Source organism: Tamandua tetradactyla, chromosome 12 (assembly GCF_023851605.1).
Source record: "Tamandua tetradactyla isolate mTamTet1 chromosome 12, mTamTet1.pri, whole genome shotgun sequence".
NCBI lineage: Eukaryota > Metazoa > Chordata > Mammalia > Pilosa > Myrmecophagidae > Tamandua > Tamandua tetradactyla.
Window position 1 is genome coordinate 9,644,386 of NC_135338.1, and position 18,578 is coordinate 9,662,963.

An 18,578-nucleotide genomic window follows, 5' to 3' on the forward strand; every position below is an offset into this window, starting at 1 on the left:
ATAATATGGAAAATAATTTTTTAGTCAGTGAGTCTTCATTTTCCCTTTAAGGTATCCTACTATCCATATTTTTCCAAAGTTAACTCTTCAGAAAATTCACATATTACTTTTTTGAAGAAAGCAGATTTTTAAATAAGCAAATTATCAAATATTCAACACTACTTATAACCTCTTTCATCTTTTTAAATTTCAAAAGTATTCTCAGCTTTTTCGACCTTATCGCTGAAGTTTGATTTCCACTCTCTCCAGCCTCACTTTAATTTAGAAGCAAATAATCATTTCAAATGAAACTACCAGAAGCAATAAAAAATGTTTGAAAGATTTACCTTTGTTGTTTGGCCTCATAAGACCTACAAGAGTCAATTTTCACAAAATTATCCTCTAGGGATAATTTGTGGGAGAAGCATAGCATATTTGGGGATAAAGATAGATTTTAGCAATAAAAAGTGAAATACGACTAGGTACAAAGAATGAAAATGAATTTTCAACATTTTTATTTTAAATGATCCCATGACTATCTGATCAAATTATCTCCTACTTCCAAAAGTGGACTTCCTTGTTGATGTTTTTTAAGATTCTTATTCCAACAAGGTGTCAAAAAGGTGAAGAGGCAGCCAACTCAATGAGAAAAAGTATTTGGAAACCACATATTAGATAAGGGTTTGGTATCCAGTATATATAAAGAAATCCTAAAACTCAACGACAAAAGAACAAACAACCCAACTCTAAAATGGACAAAAGATATGAATAGAGATTTTTCCAAAAAGGAAATACAAATGAATAAAAAGCACATGAAAAGATGTTTATCTTCATTAGCTACTAAGGAAATGCAAATCAAAACCACAGTGAGATAGCATCTCACCCCTATTAAAATGGCTACCATTAAACGAACAAGAAATTTAAAATGTTCAAGAGGATGTAGAGAAATTGAAACACTTATCCACTGCTGGTGGGGATATATAACGGTACAGCCACTGTGTGTGACAGTTTGGCGTTTCCTCAGAAAACTAAATATTGAGCTACCCTACAAACTGGCAATTCCATTGCTTGGAACATACCCAGAAGATCTGAATGCAGTAACAGAAACAGACATTTGCACACTGATGTTCCTAGAAGCATTATTCACAGTGGTCAAAAGATAGAAACAACCCAAGTGTCCATCAATAGATGAGTGACTAAACAAAATGTTATTTAAAAAAAAGATTCTTGTTCTAGATATGGCCATCCTTTCCTCATCAATAGATGAGTGACTAAACAAAATGTTATTTAAAAAAAAGATTCTTGTTCTAGATATGGCCATCCTTTCCTCTTGCCCACGCACCCTTCTCTGAGAACTTTTCCTGCGTATTGTCCATAGCAGTGGACCTCAAAGTCACATGACCCATCCCACTGGCCAGAATTGATTAGGTCAAAAGGGCAAGTGACTGAAGCTGGGTCAATCAAGTGCTCTCTCCCAGAAATTTTGGAACTTGAAATCTAGAGACTGAGTCAATCTGACATTTTAGGACCAAGAGTCATAAGATTGAATAGAATTAGGACTAGAATTGGCTTTATGGCAATCCAAAGCTAAACGTAGGCTGAAGTTATGGAAAAGCAGAGACTAAAAGGCCTGTGGAAGAATCCAGTTTTCAGGAAGCATGGAGCAGAATTGCAAAGAGAAGTAAAGACGATATACTGAGGGAAACCGAGAGAAATGATCTGCCAGAAGATGTTTGAGTGTCCCCAAGTCCCTGGCTGAATGACTAGATCCACTGGATGTCTTCATGTTCTTATAACAAATTCCTCTTTACTTCAACCAATCTGAGTGTTCCCTCTCCTTATAACAAGAGTAAGATGATTCTATTCCTGTATGCATATTTTTATTCTGGATGAATTGCCTCATAAGACAGAAAGGGGTGGCCTCCATCCCTTCCTACACTCTGAAGAAAATTGCAAACCAGCACACCAAAGTACGCATATCTTAAATATTTGCGGAGAACAGCGGTTTCATCCAGGATGGGATTTGATGAGTAATATCTGTGACCAATATGGAACCTAATAGAAAAGCTTTTCCTAATAAAATGATGCTTCAGTCATTGAATTTATGCAGCAAATTATATTGAGTGCCCACAATAAGTCCTAGGCATGGTGAACAGCCCTGGAATCTTCAAGGAGATTAAGTGAATTATAAGTAAGGTTCCCAGTGGGACAAAGAGTAAATCACAGTTATGATATAATTTGCTTCCTATGGTTCCAATAGCCCAGTGGATGCTAAGGATGGTTTAAAATGGAGAATTTGGAGCTGGAGTATTGGGGCGGGGGTGTGAGTCAAATGGGCAAGGACACTTAAAATAATTCAACCCTTTCTTCCTTGAGTTTCTCTGACAAGGGTTACAGGTTTAAACAAAGTCCTGTCAGCAATGTCTGAGACAATTCTGGGCAAGTCAACAGATGTCTGTTAAATATCTACTATGTGCTAAGGGCACTGAATAGGCACTGGACATACATTAAGATGAAAAGGTCTTGGCTCCTTGTCAAGAAGCTTTTGCTCTGGAAAGTGAACTAAGACAAAGTCATCCAAATGGCTTTTGTACCCTAATAAGAGATATCATTCACTCACCAGTTTATATTGATTCATTTGTTTGTACTGATGCCTGGATATTGTGTTGCTAGATTCTGTAGCTGCCAAAGACCTTTGTGACTCTCCCTAACCTCCCAACACTCGTTAAAATTCTATCCCATTAAGCACAGATGACTCCAAACACTGTTAGCACAGTTGTAACAATATTAATATTGTATTATATAGGATAATATTAATATAGTCAAATATCTTTATAATAATAAAGTATAATATCAATAGTATTAATAGCTGAAAACCTCTGTTTGCTTTGTGGACAAAGTACAAGAATGTCCACGAAGTCCTAGCCCTGGGAAGCATGTCAATCTTTCAGCAATAATGTATTTGTGCCATGTCGTCATCGAAGCAAAGGGCAAATAGTACCACTGCCCCTGATCACAGGTCATGAGCAATTTAAAACATCAGTGTTAGCACAAAAAGCAAGTCAGAAGAAGATTTGACTCTTTGCGGGCTATCTGGCACACAGTCATCGAAGCTGTCAGTCTCATTTAAGGAGTAAAGAAGAGTATATACGTATCTTTGGATTTCAAAATCAAATTGCCTCTTTCTTCTATGGCAGTTGAAGGAATTCTTCCCTGAATTGGTTAAGGACCCTAGCACAAGTGGGATTGGAGACTTAAAGAAAGAAACACAAGATCAGAGGAATATTTAGAAAGCATCTTGCAGATAATCCTAAAGCTCTTCATAATCATAAAGTTATGGTTGAGTGCCTATCAAATTATAGCTAAAGACCAAGGAAAACACAGACCTTTTTCAGGTTTTCTTCAGAACTTTTTTTCAGAAGTTACTGCTCCCTTAATGGTCTGTTAGGGCAAAGAATACATTCTTGAAAATGTCAGGTATTCAAGAAGTCATACTCTTAGGCAGAAAAAAAAAATCTTTCAGAATTCAGGCTTAATGCTCAAAATAAAAGTCATAATCTGGGTCCAGCAGAAATTTACAAAGGCGAACACAAATGTTGCAATACTAGTCCTCAAGGTTCCACACTAACACCCAGGGATTTTAGTCATTTGAATCATTCAGCTATGCCCTCCAAATGCTACATCATCAAAAAGCAAGACTCCATTGAATTCTGACATGGGAACTCCTGAGAGGAGGTAGAGGGTAGCCATGGAAAAATCACATAGACTGAAGTCAGACTGATTTGGCTTTGGACCTCAGGGCCACCATTTGCCAGCTCTGTGACTTTGGGCAAGTTACTTAAAACCTATGAACCTCAATTTTCTTTCCTGTAAAATGAAAATAATACATACCTCATTGAGAATTGCTGTGAGAATTAAGAGAAGAGGTAACACGTGGCACCTAATGTCTCACCTTTGGTGGGCAAACGATAAACTCAGTCCTCCTTCTCTAGTATTTTCCAGAAAGAAATGTTACATTATAGTTTGCGTTTCCTGTTCCTTGGAGAGACAATACAGAAGAGGGGTTAAAGTACATAGCAAATGGAGTCAAATTGCCTGGGTGCAAAGCCCTGTTTTATTGCTTTCCAGCTGTAACTTTGGGCTAGTTCCTTACCCTCCTTATACTCCAGTTTCCACTGAGGATGAACAGAATTAATGTAGGTAACACACTTGGGCAGTGTCTGAGAGAAGATCTAGTTAATATTATTACTACTATAGTTGTAATAATATTGTTGTTATGTCTGCCCTATGTAAAATATATAGCCCTTCAGGGAGCTTATTCCAAATTAAGCTTTTTTTCTCTGTCAACTCATTCATGTCTTGATTAATGTGCACTTTGAACTGCTTGGGTATTATTTAATCCCTTCCCATGACAGATTGCATTTTTCCAAAGATGACGGCAACAAGTGCTCCCCTCTTACATGCTTTCCTGGAGGTGATACCCGCTCCTCTGGAATCTGGGTGGATTTTTGACTGCTCTGACCAATGTGAAGTGTGGCGGTAGTGATCCTGTGGGTCATACAGGCAATCCAGCGTCCTCCGTGTTTCCGCCGCATTTGCACTTTTACATAGGAACCCTGAGGAAGCCAAGGCACATGGAGAGGCCCCAAGTAGGTGCTCCAGTTAGGTCCTAACTCTCCAGATCGCTGCAGCCCAGGTGCCAGATGTAAGCGTGAAGGGGCCCTCAGCTATTTCCTTCCCCCAGTTCATGAGTCACCCTCAGCTTTTTTTGTTTTTGTTTTTTCCTCTGCATGGGCAGGCTCCGGGAATCGAACCCACGGTCTCCAGTATGGCAGACGAGAACTCTACCACTGAGCCACGGTGGCCTGCCTCCCCCTGCCTCAGCTTTTGAGCCTTCCCAGCTGAGCGCTCAGACACCATAGAACAGAAACAGCGCTTCCCTCCTGTGCTGTGTCCACATTCCTGACCCACAGAATCCACGGGCACATTAAAATGATTGTTGACTCAAGCCACCATACTTTGGAATAGTTTGTTATACAATGATAGTAACCAGAATACTTTCCTCAAGGAGAAAGGGCCATTATTTTAAACTTCTGGGGTTAACATGTGAAAAAAAAAAAGTAGTTTTTTTTTTAGGAGCAGAAAATATGGCCCTCTTCACGATAATTAATGGAAGTGACTTGAAAAATAGACGTTTTTTTAATTTTACTTTTTCTTTTATGAGTTGATGACCAGGCCCTGGAACTGGAGTTGAAATATTACACGCCAAAAGGGTGTACATGGTTTTCTTCCTCTAACACATGAGCGGTTATTTCTCTAGAATGAGAGTTCCTAAGAAGGATTTCTGTTTGTTTGTTTGTTTTTGTAAAGGAGCCATCAAAATCTCTCTGGTGTTTCCCAACGCTGAAATAGGAATCATTTAGAAGTGTTCAAATTATTCAATTATTTTTCAGCATTTGTAAAAACTAGTGGCCTCAGATTCAGAGTAATTCATGGCAACTTATTGAAGTGGTGAAAGGGTCTCTACCAACTAGCATATATTTGAATTCCTGTTAGCAAGCTGCGCAGCTCTCAACACAGTACCACCATTGAGAGGCCCGTCTTACATTCCCAAAATTGTAATTCTTGTAGGGAGGTGAACATAAAGCCCCGGCCTGCTGTGTGTTAAATAAGGACATGGAATCCCGGTTCTTAAAGAAGCTTTCCTGAGAACAACCATCTGTCTTGCTTGTTTGTTTTTCTTTTCTTTTCGGGCTATCCTGATTTCAAACCAGAAGTTCTAGTAAAAACGGGCCGAAAACATTTCCATGTTGTCAGCTTCCACCACCGTCCTGCAGGTGATCCCTTCTGTCCGATTGATGGGTCGGAGAGGCTGCTCTCGTGGAGTAAGACAAAGGGGTTAAGAGTGCTGAGCACTGACAAAACTCTCCTTGTCCCCTGGTCTGAAAATCCCCCTTCTTACTTCTTAGGTCTTTGGGCCCTTCTTCCTTTTTTTTTTTTTGCACGGATGCTCTTCCCTGAACTGTGCAAATAGCTTGCATCAGATAAGCACCCCCTCCCCGCCCCCCAGCCCTGGAACTGTCGCTTGTAGCATGAGCTTTGCAGTAGAGACATCTCTACCCACTAGCTACTTTGGATAAGTTAAATTCTCTGATCACCAGTTTCTTAAGCTTAAAAGTGGAGATAACACATCTTCCTCATAAGATTCTTGTGGATTTAAATGAAACAATGCATCTTAAGCACCTAGGACAATGCAGAGAACAGTTAGCTGAATGTTAGCATAACTGAATGAGAGAACTTAACTGAATGCTCACAGCCTATTGTATTCTTAGAATAAGTGAATGTAAGTCCTAGATATTAGAACAGGGAAGGCCTTAAGACCCCGGGTCCTTCCTTAGATGCCTTTTGGGTAAAAGTTCTTCTAGTGGTGCAAGGAATAGACAGTGACGAAGCCAATAAATATACCCCCAGAGATTTTCTAAGGCCCTGTGCATGGACTTTGCAAAGGTCAGACCTCTAAAGGATTGTGGATTACTGGTCGAAAAGGTGCTACGTTGTTAGTTGCTGCTTCCAGGAGGATTAGCTGTAAGAAAGTGTGGGCTAGTGGATAGATTGCATCCATCTACAGTCTCAAGAGTATCTTATGCATCCTTACTTTCTGTTCATCACCGCGAAGAGCTCCCCCTGATAGTATAGCATATTAATTATGTACAGATCCATCCTGCCTGCCTTGGGAGTTGGCAACCTGATTCAAATGTACAGTCGTTCTTTAGGCCAGCCCTCAGATGCAGATGGCGCAGTGTGCCAAGGGCAGCAGCACTGAAGTAATTCCCTGGGGCACACACAGCAGCAGCCAGCAGAGCCCTGGGCAGGAATGGAAGGAAGGTGAGGTTTGTCTTTAATTTCACATTTCCCTTTTCTCCCCGTCTCCCTCAATGCCCGGACAGAATGGTCTACTGCTATCAGAATCCTCAACATAACCACCCACTGGTTCTCCAAGTTCATCTCCCCTCCTCCCAGATGTCCCAAGCTCCAAGATGCCTTTCCTTCAGTTCTCGGCAGAGCAACGCTCATCATTCTTTGCATACATTTGTTATCTGCTTAGACCAACACAGTAAACCGTGAACATCCAACACATCTGTTCTAGTTTGCCAGCTACCGGAGGGCAGTATACCAGAAACGGAACAGCTTTTAAGAAAGGGAATTTAGTAAGTTGCTAGCTTATAAAAATGTCCAAATTAGGGCACCAACAAGAGGTTACCTTCATTCAAGAAAGGCCTAAGAAGTTCAGGGTTTCTCTCTCAACTGGAAAGGCACATGGTGAACATGGCGATGTCTGCTAACTTTCTCTCCAGGCTTCTTGTTTCATGGAGCTCCCCCAGGGGCATTTATCTCCAAAGGTCTCTGGCTGCTTGGGCTTTTGTGGTTCTCATGGCTCACATGGTGTCTAAGTTTTTCCTAATGCTTCCTCTTGTAAAGGACTCCAGTAAACTAATCAAGACTACCTGGAACGGGTGGAGTCACATCTCCCTCTAATCAAAAGTTAATACCCACAATTGGGCATGACACATCTCCATGGAGATAATCTAATAAAAAAGATTCCAACCTACATTATTGAATAGGGATTAAAAGAAAGGGTTGATCCCACAAAACTGGAACAGGATTAAGACCTGTTTTTTCAAGGACACCTAATCTTCTCAAACCAACACAAGGTCTAAGCCTCCCCGGGATTTAGAAATCCAGTGTCATGGGTTGGATTGTGGCCCCAAAAGATATGCCCAAGTCCTATTCCCAGGACCTGTGAAAGGGACCCTATGTGCAAAAGGTGTCTTTGCAGATATACTGAGGTTGACAATCTTGAAATGAGCTCATCCTGAGTTAAACAGCTGAGCCCTGACCCAAGGACAAGTGTCCTTACAAAGAGGAAAAGACACAGAGAGAAGAGGAGAAACACAGAGGGAAGACAGTCATGCAAAGATGGAGTCAGAGATTGAATTGATGAACCCGGAGATTGGGGTGAGGCAGCCAGGAGCCTAGGAGTACCAGAAGGTGAAAAAGACAAGAGAAGAGTCTTCCCTAGAGCCTTCGAGAGAGTGCGGCCCTGCCAACACCTTGACTTCAGATTGCTGGCCTCTAGAACTGGGAGAGGATAAATTTCTGTTGTTTTCAGCTATCCAGTTTATAGCAGGAAATTTGTTACAGTAGCCCTAGGAAACGGGTACTTCCAGCAAACCCAACCACTGCAATCCCAGGGGCTTTTCTGGGTGCAGAGCACTTTCCCAGGCATTATTTCGGTGACTCTTCACAAGGGAGGCAGAAGTAGTAGGCACCCGATCCTGCCTTGACGGTGATGAACCTGCAGTTCAGAAAGTTTCAGTAACTTGTCCCCATCACAAACCTAGAACTCGAACAAAAGTTCACTGTCTCTCCAATCTGCCCACCTCCTTAAGGGATTATTGTGTTTGGTTTTATTTTTAAAGAAAAGCCTAGGATCCCAAATGCATCACTTAATAAATGTTTCCCTAGTTCCTTCTGCTTCTCTCCCTCTGCCACTTTTGTCCCCAGAGCTCAAGGCATCTAAGTCCCATCATTCATGCCTTGGCTGGCACAAAAGAATCCAGCCTTGTCCAGGCTCAACCCGCACCATGCCTAACCACCCCCACCCCCTAATTTGTGAATGACACTGTAGCAGTGTATTTAATTCCATTACTGCCATCTGTACTTAAGCATGCTTTTAATTAAATGATATTATCAAATTTTGGCCACAGTTCCCTATCCTCCAATTTTCAGTAGTAATTATGCCTCCAGGTATATATTTCAATATGTTTCAGAAACGGTTTCTTTCTGGTGGATCTACTGAGTTCCCCCTTAAATTTCCCTTAGCAATCAGGGGCTGAAGGACACACTCTTGTAACTTACAGAGACTCCTGCAGCTAAGATATCGGCAGCAACCCATCATTTTTTCCTTCTTGTGCTCGTTCTCTTTTACCTATTTTTGGAAATTCTCAAATATCCCAGCATCTTTGTAAGGCTGAGAGGTGTGCTGAAGCTGGCACACATTTAGTGAGTGGCTTCCCTGTATAGCACAGTACTCCAGTTGCTATAAAAATAAACCAGAGAGTCTAACTCTGGATTCTTATGTCTCATATATTCGAATTTCAGTGATCTGAAATACAGAGACGAAAAATTATATCATTATCCATGAGAGAGAAATTTGGCTCTATAAACGGATAAAGCAGTCATGTAAAGACAGGGGAAGTTATCACTTACACTTTATTTTTACCAGACTTGTGCAAACTTCATTTGTAGTGAAAACTTAGTTTTGGGCAAGTCTAGCTGCACTGAAACTTAATGGAATTGGGGAAAAAGATGGAAGGGAGGTGGTTACAACATAGTAACGACGTGCATTTTTCTAATGCCCAAGATGACAAACTGCTTTGGTTTTACTAATATTTTATCACATAAATAGAATTCACTTGGAGATTGTCCAAGACTGAGGCTATAAAGCCTGAGGGGGAGTGCAGGTGAGGCTATAGACCAAAATGTGGACTAAAATTCAAAGAAGGAAAAATAAGCACTGAGTGTTGAAAGAGAAATTGCTGGATTGCTCTATTTCGGATTGTCTTTCTTTTGAGCCAAGCTGTCTTAGTTTTTCTTGAAAAGGAAATTGAAAATCAATCCAGTACACATACCACGCTTTAGCTTTTGTTATTGTAAGAGCACGTGTTCCATTTAAAACTGGTGTTTCTGAGAAGAAAGCCACTGAGAAATGGTAAATGGAATGAGGCGGGGGGAGAGAAGAGAAGAGAAACAAGAGGGTATAAAAGGTCTAGGTTCTTAAAAAACTTTAAAATAGTATTTTCCCTTTAACCCATGACATCTAGGAAAACCTACATGTAAGAAAACACATGAATAAATCATTCCTGAGTTAAATTACAAATCAGCTTACAGTATTTGAAAGGGAAATCGATTTGCATGAGAACAGTAAGAGAGGACTCATACATTTACTTCACAGTGATTTGCTCCTTTGCATTTAAAATCACTTAGTTTATGGTTTTGGCCTTTTTTTTTCCATTGGAGAAGTTATATGTTTACTGAAAAACCATGGAGAAAATACAGATTCCCATATACCCCCTATTATTAACACCTTGCATGAGTGCGGTATCTTTGTTACAACTGATGAAAGGATATTATTATAGTTGTACTATTAACTGTAGTCCGTGGTTTACATTAGGGTTACCTGTTTGCATTGTACAGTTGTATGGCTTTTTAAATTTTTGTTCTAGGAACATATATAGAACCTAAATTTTCCCTTTGTGTGTGTGTAGTTTTTTGTTTGTCTGTTTTTAAATGCAGTTTTATTGAGATACATTCATACACCATACAAACCACCCAAAAGTCTACAATCACTGGCTCACAGTATCATCACATAGTTGTACATGCACCCCATGATCAATTTTAGAACATTTTCATTATTTCAGAAGGGAAATAAGAAAAAAGAGAATCCAAATCCTGCTATACCACTATACCACTTATTCCCTACCACCCCCCCCCATCCCCGTTTCAATTTGCTAAAGCTGCTAGAATGCAATATACCAGAAATGGAAAGGCCTTTATAAGGGGAATTTATTAAGTTGCAAGTTTACAGTTCTAAGGCCATGAAAGCATCCAAATCAAGGCACCAATAAGAGGTTACCTTCACTCAAGAAAGGCTGATGCATCCAGAACACTTTCGTCAGCTTAGAAGACATGTGGCTGGCATCTGCTGGGGTCTTTGGCATCTGGACACCTCTGTCAGCCGGGAAGTCACGTCTTCTCTAGCCAAAGCTAGAGACGATTGCTAGCTTTCTCTACCAGCTTTTTCAAATGACTTCCCCAGGAACATTTTCTTTCTCATCTCCGAAGGTCTCTGGCTATGTGGGCTCTGAAACTTTTTCCAAAATGGTTCCCTCTTAAAAGACTCCGATAAGCAACCCCACCTTGAATTGATGGAGACACGTTTCCATGGAAACCATCTAATCAAAGGGTCCCACCCAATTGTCACAGCTCCATGGAAACAGCTTAATAAAAAAAGATCCTATGCAACAATATTGAAAAGGACCAAAGAAAATGGCTTTTCTGGGGTACACAACAGTCTCAAACTACATTATTGATCCATAGTATTGGTGTGGTACGTTTCTTACTGTGATGAAGGAATATTAAAATATGACTATTAACTACAGTCCATGGCTGGGAATAATACTTTTAAATCACAACCAAATATATGACTCACTGCTGTTAATTATGTTCACAATGTTGTGCTACCATCACTGCCATCTGTTCCTAAAACGTTTCCATCACCCCAAATAGAAACTCTGCACAATTGAAGTCTTAACTCCCCATTGCCTACCCTCACCCTGGCCTCTTGTAACTTGTATTCTAGAGTTTTCCTCTATGAGTTTGCTTATTCTAATTATTTCATATTCATGATATCATAAAATATTTGTCCTTTTGTGTCTGACTTATTTCACTTAACATAGTATCTTCAAGATTCATTCATGTTATCACATGTATCAGAATTTTATTTCCTTTTAGGGGTGAATAATATTCCATTGTGTGTATATACTACATTTTGTTTATCTAGTCATGGGTTGGTGGACCTATGGGCTGCTTCCACCTCTGGGCAATTATGAATAATGCTGCTATAAACATCAGTGTGCAAATAATTGTTTGAGTCTCTATTTTCAATTCTTTTGGATATTTAGTGGGATTGTGGGATGATACGGTATTTCTATGCTTAACATACTGTGCAACTGCCAAACTGTCTTCCGCAGCATCTGCATCACTTTACGTTCCCACCAGCAATGAATGAGCTTTCCTATTTCTGTACAACCTCTCCGCACTTCCAATTTTCCATTTTTTTGTTAATAGCCATTCTAATAGGTGTGAAACGGTATCTCACTGTGGTTTTGATTTACATTTCCCTAATGGCTAATGATGTTGAGCATCTTTTCATGTGTTTTTTTTTGTAATTTACATACCTTCTTTGACTATTCAAGTCTTTTGCCCATCTTTTGATTGGGTTGCTTGCCCCTTTGTTGTTGAGTTGAAGTATTTTTTATATGTTCTGGATATTAAACCCTTATCAAACATGGTTTCCAAATATTTCCTCCTATTGTGTAGATTGTTTCATTTTCTTGATAAAATCCATTGATGCAGAAAAATTTTTAATTTTAATGAGGTCCTATTCATCTATTTTTTTCTTTTGTTGTTCATACTTTGGGTGTAGAGTCTAAGAAACCATTGCCAAATGAAAAATCCTGAAGATACTTTCCTATGTTTTTTTCTAGGAATTTAATAGTTCTGGTTCTTATATTTATATCTTTGATCCATTTTGAGATTTTATATATATATATACATATATATATAATATATGTGGTATAAGATAGGGTTCCACCTTCATTCTTTTGAAGGGGGACATCTGGTTTTCCCAGCACCGTTTGTGGAAGAGACTCTTCTTTTGTAAGTGAGTGAACTGGGTGCTCTTGTCAAAAATCAATTGTTCATGGATGTGAAGGTTTATTTCTGAACTCCCAAGTTCATTCCTTTGTGCTATATGTCTAAACTTATGCCAGTACCATACTGCTTACCTACTGTGGCTGTATCCTAGGTTTTATATTTGGGAATTGTGAGGCATCCAACTTCATTCTCTTTCAAGATAAGTTTGGCTGCTCTTTTCTTTTTGTATGCTCTATGATGGTGGTCACATTTCATTCTTTTTCCATGTAACTATCCCATTATTGCAGCACTGTTTGTTGAAATTTTTTTTGGCTACTCTTTTAAATATGATGATTGGCGATTTCATTTCTGCAAAGATGGCTATTGAAATTTTGATTTGGATTGTGTTGAACCAGTAAATTTCTTTAGGTCCAATTGACATCTACACCTTATTTATCTTCCAATCCATGAACACAGAATGTCCTTCCATTTATATAGGTCTTCTTTGACTTTTTAAGCAATGTTTTCTAGCTTTTTGTGTACAAATCCTTTGCACCCTTGGTTTGATTTATTCCTACATATTTGATTCTTTTTGTTGCTATTATAGATGGAATTTATTTATTGATTTCCTCTTCAGATTGTACATTACTAGTGTGAAGAAACCCTACTGATTTTTGCATGTTAATCTTGCATCCTTCCACTTTGCTGGAATTCATTTATTAGCTCTACTAAGCTTTGTTGTGGATTTTTTTTTTTTTTTTGGTACATAAGATCATGTCACCTGCAAAAAGTGAAAGTTTTACTTCTTTCTTTCCAATTTGGATGCCTTTCATTTATTTTTTTCTTGCCTAGTTGTGCTGCCTAGAATTTCCAGTAAAATATTGAATAACATTGGTGACAGGGCATTTTTTTTGTTTCATTCTTGATCTTGGAATGTTTTCAGTCTTTACCACTAAGTATGATGTTAATGGTGGGTGTTGAAGTTTGCTAGCTGCTGGAATGCAACACACCAGAGATGGATTGGCTTTTAATAAAAGGGGATTTATTTCATTAGTTCTTCAGAGGAAAGGCAGCTAACCCTCAACTGAGATTCTTTCTTATGCAGGAAGGTACAGAACAATCTGTGCTGGCCTTCTCTCCAGGCCTCTAGGTTCCAACAACTTTCCCCAGGGTGACTTCTTTCTGCATCTCCAAAGCCTGGGCTGAGCTGCGAGTGCTGAGATGAGGTATGCTGAGTTGTTTGGGCTGTGCTACGTTGACTCTCTCATTTAAGCACCAGCCAATTAAATCAAACATCATTCATTGCAGCAGACACGCCTCCTAGCCGACTGCAGATGTAATGAGCAACAGATGAGGTTCACGTACCATTGGCCATGTCCACAGCAACAGAACTAGGTACCTTCACCTGGCTAAGTTGACAACTGAATCTAACTACCACAGTGGGTTTTCTTTTATGCCCTTTATCATATTGAAGAAGTTTCCTTCTATTCCCGTGCTCTAAGTGTTTTTATCCAGAAGGGGTGCTGGGTTTTGTTAAATACCTTTTCTTAATCAGTTGAGATGATCATGTGTTTGGTTTTTTCCCTTTATTCTGTTAATGCAGTGTGTTACATTAATTGATTTTCTTATGTTGAACCCTCTTGCACAACTGGGAAATACTACTTGATCATGATGTATAACTCTTTTAAGACGATGTTAGATTCGGTTTGCTAGTACTTTGTTGAAGATTTTTTGTATCTGTATTCATAAGGGATATTGGTTTGCAATTTTCTTTTCTTGTGATATCTTTATCTGGCTTGGTGGGAGAGTGATATTGGCCTTATAGAACATGTTAGGGAGTATTCCCTCCTCTTCATTTTTTTTGGAAGCGTTTGATCAAGATTGGTTTTGATTCTTCTTGGAATGTTTGGTAAAATTCCTCTGTAAAGCCATTTGGTCTCAAGCTTTTTTTTGATTATTGATTCAATTTCTTTACTAGTTATTGGTTTATTGAGACCTTCTATTTCTTCTTGCGTCAGTGTAGGTAGTTTGTGTGTTTATAGTAATTTACCTGTTTCATCTATTTTATCTAATTTGTTGGTATACAGCTGTTCATTGTAGCCTCCTAGAATCTTTTTTATTCTGTGGTTTGGGTAATCATGTTCCCCGTTACATTTCTGACTTTAATTATTTGTGTCTTTCTTTTTTTCTTTGCCAGTCTAGGTAAAGGTATGTCAATTTTATTGATCTTTTCAAAGAACCATCTTTTGGTTTTGTTGATTGTCACTATTGGTTTTTTGTTGTTCTCTATTTCGTTTATCTCTGCTCTAATCTTTATGATTTCTTTCCTTTTGTTAGCTTTGGGCTTAGTTTTGGTCTTCTGTTTTTAGATCTTACAGTTGTGAGTAGGTCTCTGAGATTTTTCTTCTTTTTCGATGTAAGCAGTTAGAGCTACAAATTTTCCTCTTGGCACTGCCTTCACTACATCCCATAAATTTTGGCATTTTGTGCTCACTTTAAGATATTTCCTGATTTCCATCTTGATTTATTCTTCAACCCATTGGTTGTTTAAGAGTACATTGTTGTTTTTAGCCAAACAAGTAAATTTCCAAACAAGGATTGGGTTCTGCAGCGTTGGGCCCTGGGTCTTGCCTCAGAAGTGGAAAGTGGGTCAGGCTTCTGCCTCAGCCATATTGGGGTGGTGCAGCTTTGGGACTGGCCCTGGGTGGGGTAGGAGTGCAGGAGGCCAATCCTAAGAGGGACTAAAGATTAAGGTTGGAAGACAAACCCTTCTACCCATAAATACTTCACAGTGAACTTACTGACAGGAAGAAAAGCCCTCTGTTATGCACCTAAAGCCAAACTGGAAACTCCAGAAGGAAGCACGATCTCTGGAAATCAGCAGGGAGATTCTGAGAACTCCTATGAGCCACCACAGGGGTATAAAAGATGAAAAATGCAGAGCTAGCTACATGAAACCAAGTGTCTTTCCTTCAGCCTCTCTTAGTAGAGCTTCATCTCGAAAGCCTTTTGGGATCCTCTCTCCAAATGTTCTGTGCAGTATGAGTGGGAAGAGTCCTGTAGAGAGCAGCTTGAGTGTTAAAACCAAAAAGAATGCCCCACCTACGACAATCCACCAGGGCGAAGAAGGGGAAGGGCCACTGGATATCTGGGCTGTTGTGAAACCGGGAAATACCAAGGAGAAAATTGCATTCTTTGCAGCCCACCAGTGTAGCAATAGGATAGGATCTATGAAGATAAAAAGCTCCTGGGATATTGATGGGAGAGCTACTAAGAGAAGGAAAAAATCAGGAGATCTTAAAAAAGCCAACATACAGTTAGAAAGGATGAGGGAAGTCAACAGCAGGTGCCCCCAGCCTGAGCCTTTTGCATGTGGCATTGAGCACTGCTCTGTGCACTATGTGAGTGACAGTGGGGATGCAGTCTATGCAGGGAGGCCTCTGTCGGTCATACAGATGGTGGCCTTCCTTGAGCAAAGAGCCAGTGCTCTGCTAGCCAGTTGTGCAAAAAGCTGCACTAACTCATCTGCTGTTGTGAGGTTTTCCAGAGGTGTACCTCCAGCCTCTGAGTCCTTCTCTACCCTGGGAGCCTGTGAAGAACCCACAGAAAGGGGAAATCCTGAGGTTGGTGAACCATGGAGTGAGCCAGTACGGGTCCTTGACATGGTAGCCAGACTGGAGTCAGAGTGTCTGAAACAGCAGAACCAGCGTGAGCCTGGGAGCCTCTCGAGGAATAACAGTTTCTGTCGGAATGTGGGCCGGGTGTTGCTTGCAAATGGCACTCAGGCTGATGAAGGCAAAACAAAAAAACGGTGCCTTGGAGGCACCTGACACTCAGATGAATCCCATGGGGTCTGTGTCTGTGGTCTGCAGCCCCTCAAGATCTGACCTAGTTTTAGTTTGTTCTAGTTTGCTAGCTGTTGGAATGCAATATACCAGACATGGAATGGCTTTTAAAAAGGGGAATTTAATAAGTTGCTAGTTTACAGTTCTAAGGCCGAGAAAATGTTCCAATTAAAACAAGTCTATGGAAATGTCCAATCAAAGGCATCCAGGGAAAGATACCTTGGTTCAAGAAGGCCGAGGAAGTTCAGGGTTTCTCTCTCAAGTGAGATGGCACATGGCGAACACAGTCAGGGCTTCTCTCTCAGCTGGAAGGGCACATGGCAAGCAAGGTGTCATCTGCTAGCTTTCTCTCCTGGCTTCTGGTTTCATGAAGCTCCCCGGGAGGCGTTTTCCTTCTTCATCTCCAAAGGTCAATGGCTGATGGACTCTCTGCTTCATGGTGCTGCAGCATTTTCTGCTCTCTTTGAATCTCCTTCATTCTCCAAAATGTTTCCACTTTTATAGGATTCCAGTAACCTGATCAAGACCCACCCGAATGGGGGGAGGCACACCTCCACCTAGTCCAGTTTAACAACCACTCTTAATTGAATTACATCTCCAGGGAGATGACCTAATTATAGTTTCAATTAGGGATTAGAAGAAACAGCTGCCTTACAAAATGGGATTAAGATTAAAACATGGCTTTTCTAGGGTACATATATCCTTTCAAACCAGCACACCCTTGTTCTCCTAAAGGGGACCGGCCCTGGGACAGTGCTTCTCAGAGCTGTCCCTCATTACTGGCAGATGTGAATTTCCATATAGACAGTGCAGAATTAGAACCAGGTCAGCAAACTGCCATGAAAAACTGCAATAGCTACGTTGTGGAAATGACAGAGGAGCTTGTTGGGTTACCTTTTCCTCTTCGCACCTGTCCCCAAGCCACTGAATTGCCCACCGATGCTAATGATTTTAAAAGTAGAGATCTTGTGCCGCTTACTAGCCAAAATCCTGATCAAAGAAGAAAAGAATCTTTGTGCATTAGCATCACTGTGTCCAAGGTCGAGAAAGACCAACCTTCTAGTTTAAACCCCTGTGAAGACCCACTTCCAGGGATGTTATTTTTTTTGCCACCTGATCAGGGCCAGTTGGACTGTTCCCAGTTGAATGAAAGCACAACAAAAGAGTCTTCAGAGGACAGCCAGCTTGAAGAGGGTGGCTGTGCATCCGAGGAAAAACATGTTTCCGCTGAGCCATTTGTCCCGTCCCCGTCTTCTGTGGAAGGCACATTACCGGTTCATGAGGCATCCAGTTGGAAGAAGCAGGTGTCTCATGACTTTCTGGAGACCAGGTTTAAAATCCAGCAGCTTTTGGAGCCTCAGCAGTACATGGCCTTTTTGCCCCACCACATTATGGTGAAAATCTTCAGGTTACTTCCCACCAAGAGTTTAGTGGCTCTTAAATGTACCTGCTGCTATTTTAAGTTTATCATTGAATACTACAACATCAGGCCAGCAGATTCTCGCTGGGTTCGAGATCCACGCTATAGAGAGGATCCTTGCAAGCAGTGCAAGAAAAAATATGTGAAAGGGGACGTGTCCCTGTGCAGGTGGCACCCCAAGCCCTACTGCCAGGCATTGCCCTATGGGCCAGGATACTGGATGTGCTGCCATCGGTCTCAGAAGGGCTTCCCTGGCTGTAAGCTGGGGCTTCACGACAATCACTGGGTCCCTGCCTGCCACAGCTTTAATCGGACCATCCATAAGAAAGCAAAAGGGACGGAAACTGAAGAGGAATATTAAGGTCTGTGTGAGAGGCAACCAAAAAAACCTGATTTTAAAACCCTGCAAACATATCACCCAGATATACCAATCAAGTGAGTGCTTGCTTCTCAGAGTCTTCACAGTCATGCTCGGGAAATCTTACTCCACCAGGACGGCCATTGCTTGGCATTTTAAAGTTGCAATTACAAGCTGTACAAGAAAATTGGTCTTATTATTGCTCTATAGTGGCACTTCCCATTTGATCCAGGGTGGTATTCCAGTTTGATTCACTTGGCTGTGAATAACTATGCCTGTTTTCTAAAAAAGTCACATCTATTCTCAAAGAATGAAGATTTATGTCCCATCGAGGATAATCAGAAGAGTACACTGCAGACTCTGCAGGCATTCTCCAGAAAGGTGCCAGAAATATTTCCATCACTGGCACCATATTTGAAATAAGCAGATAGTGTTCAGTGAAACGAACAGCAGCCCTCTTAAATGAAAAGTTTGCTTGAAAAGGAAAAATCAGGCACCT

General features: G+C 40.5%; 1 protein-coding gene across 1 annotated transcript; it reads left to right on the forward strand.

The window, feature by feature from the left end:
• Nucleotides 1-15,281: 15,281 nt before the first annotated feature.
• Nucleotides 15,282-18,334, forward strand: LOC143651208 (F-box only protein 34-like). Its single transcript, XM_077122242.1, is given in 3 exon segments — nucleotides 15,282-16,265; nucleotides 16,267-16,357; nucleotides 17,016-18,334. Coding segments are annotated over 3 exon segments (2,142 nt in total). The 3' UTR covers nucleotides 18,083-18,334.
• The last annotated feature ends 244 nt before the right edge of the window (nucleotides 18,335-18,578 follow it).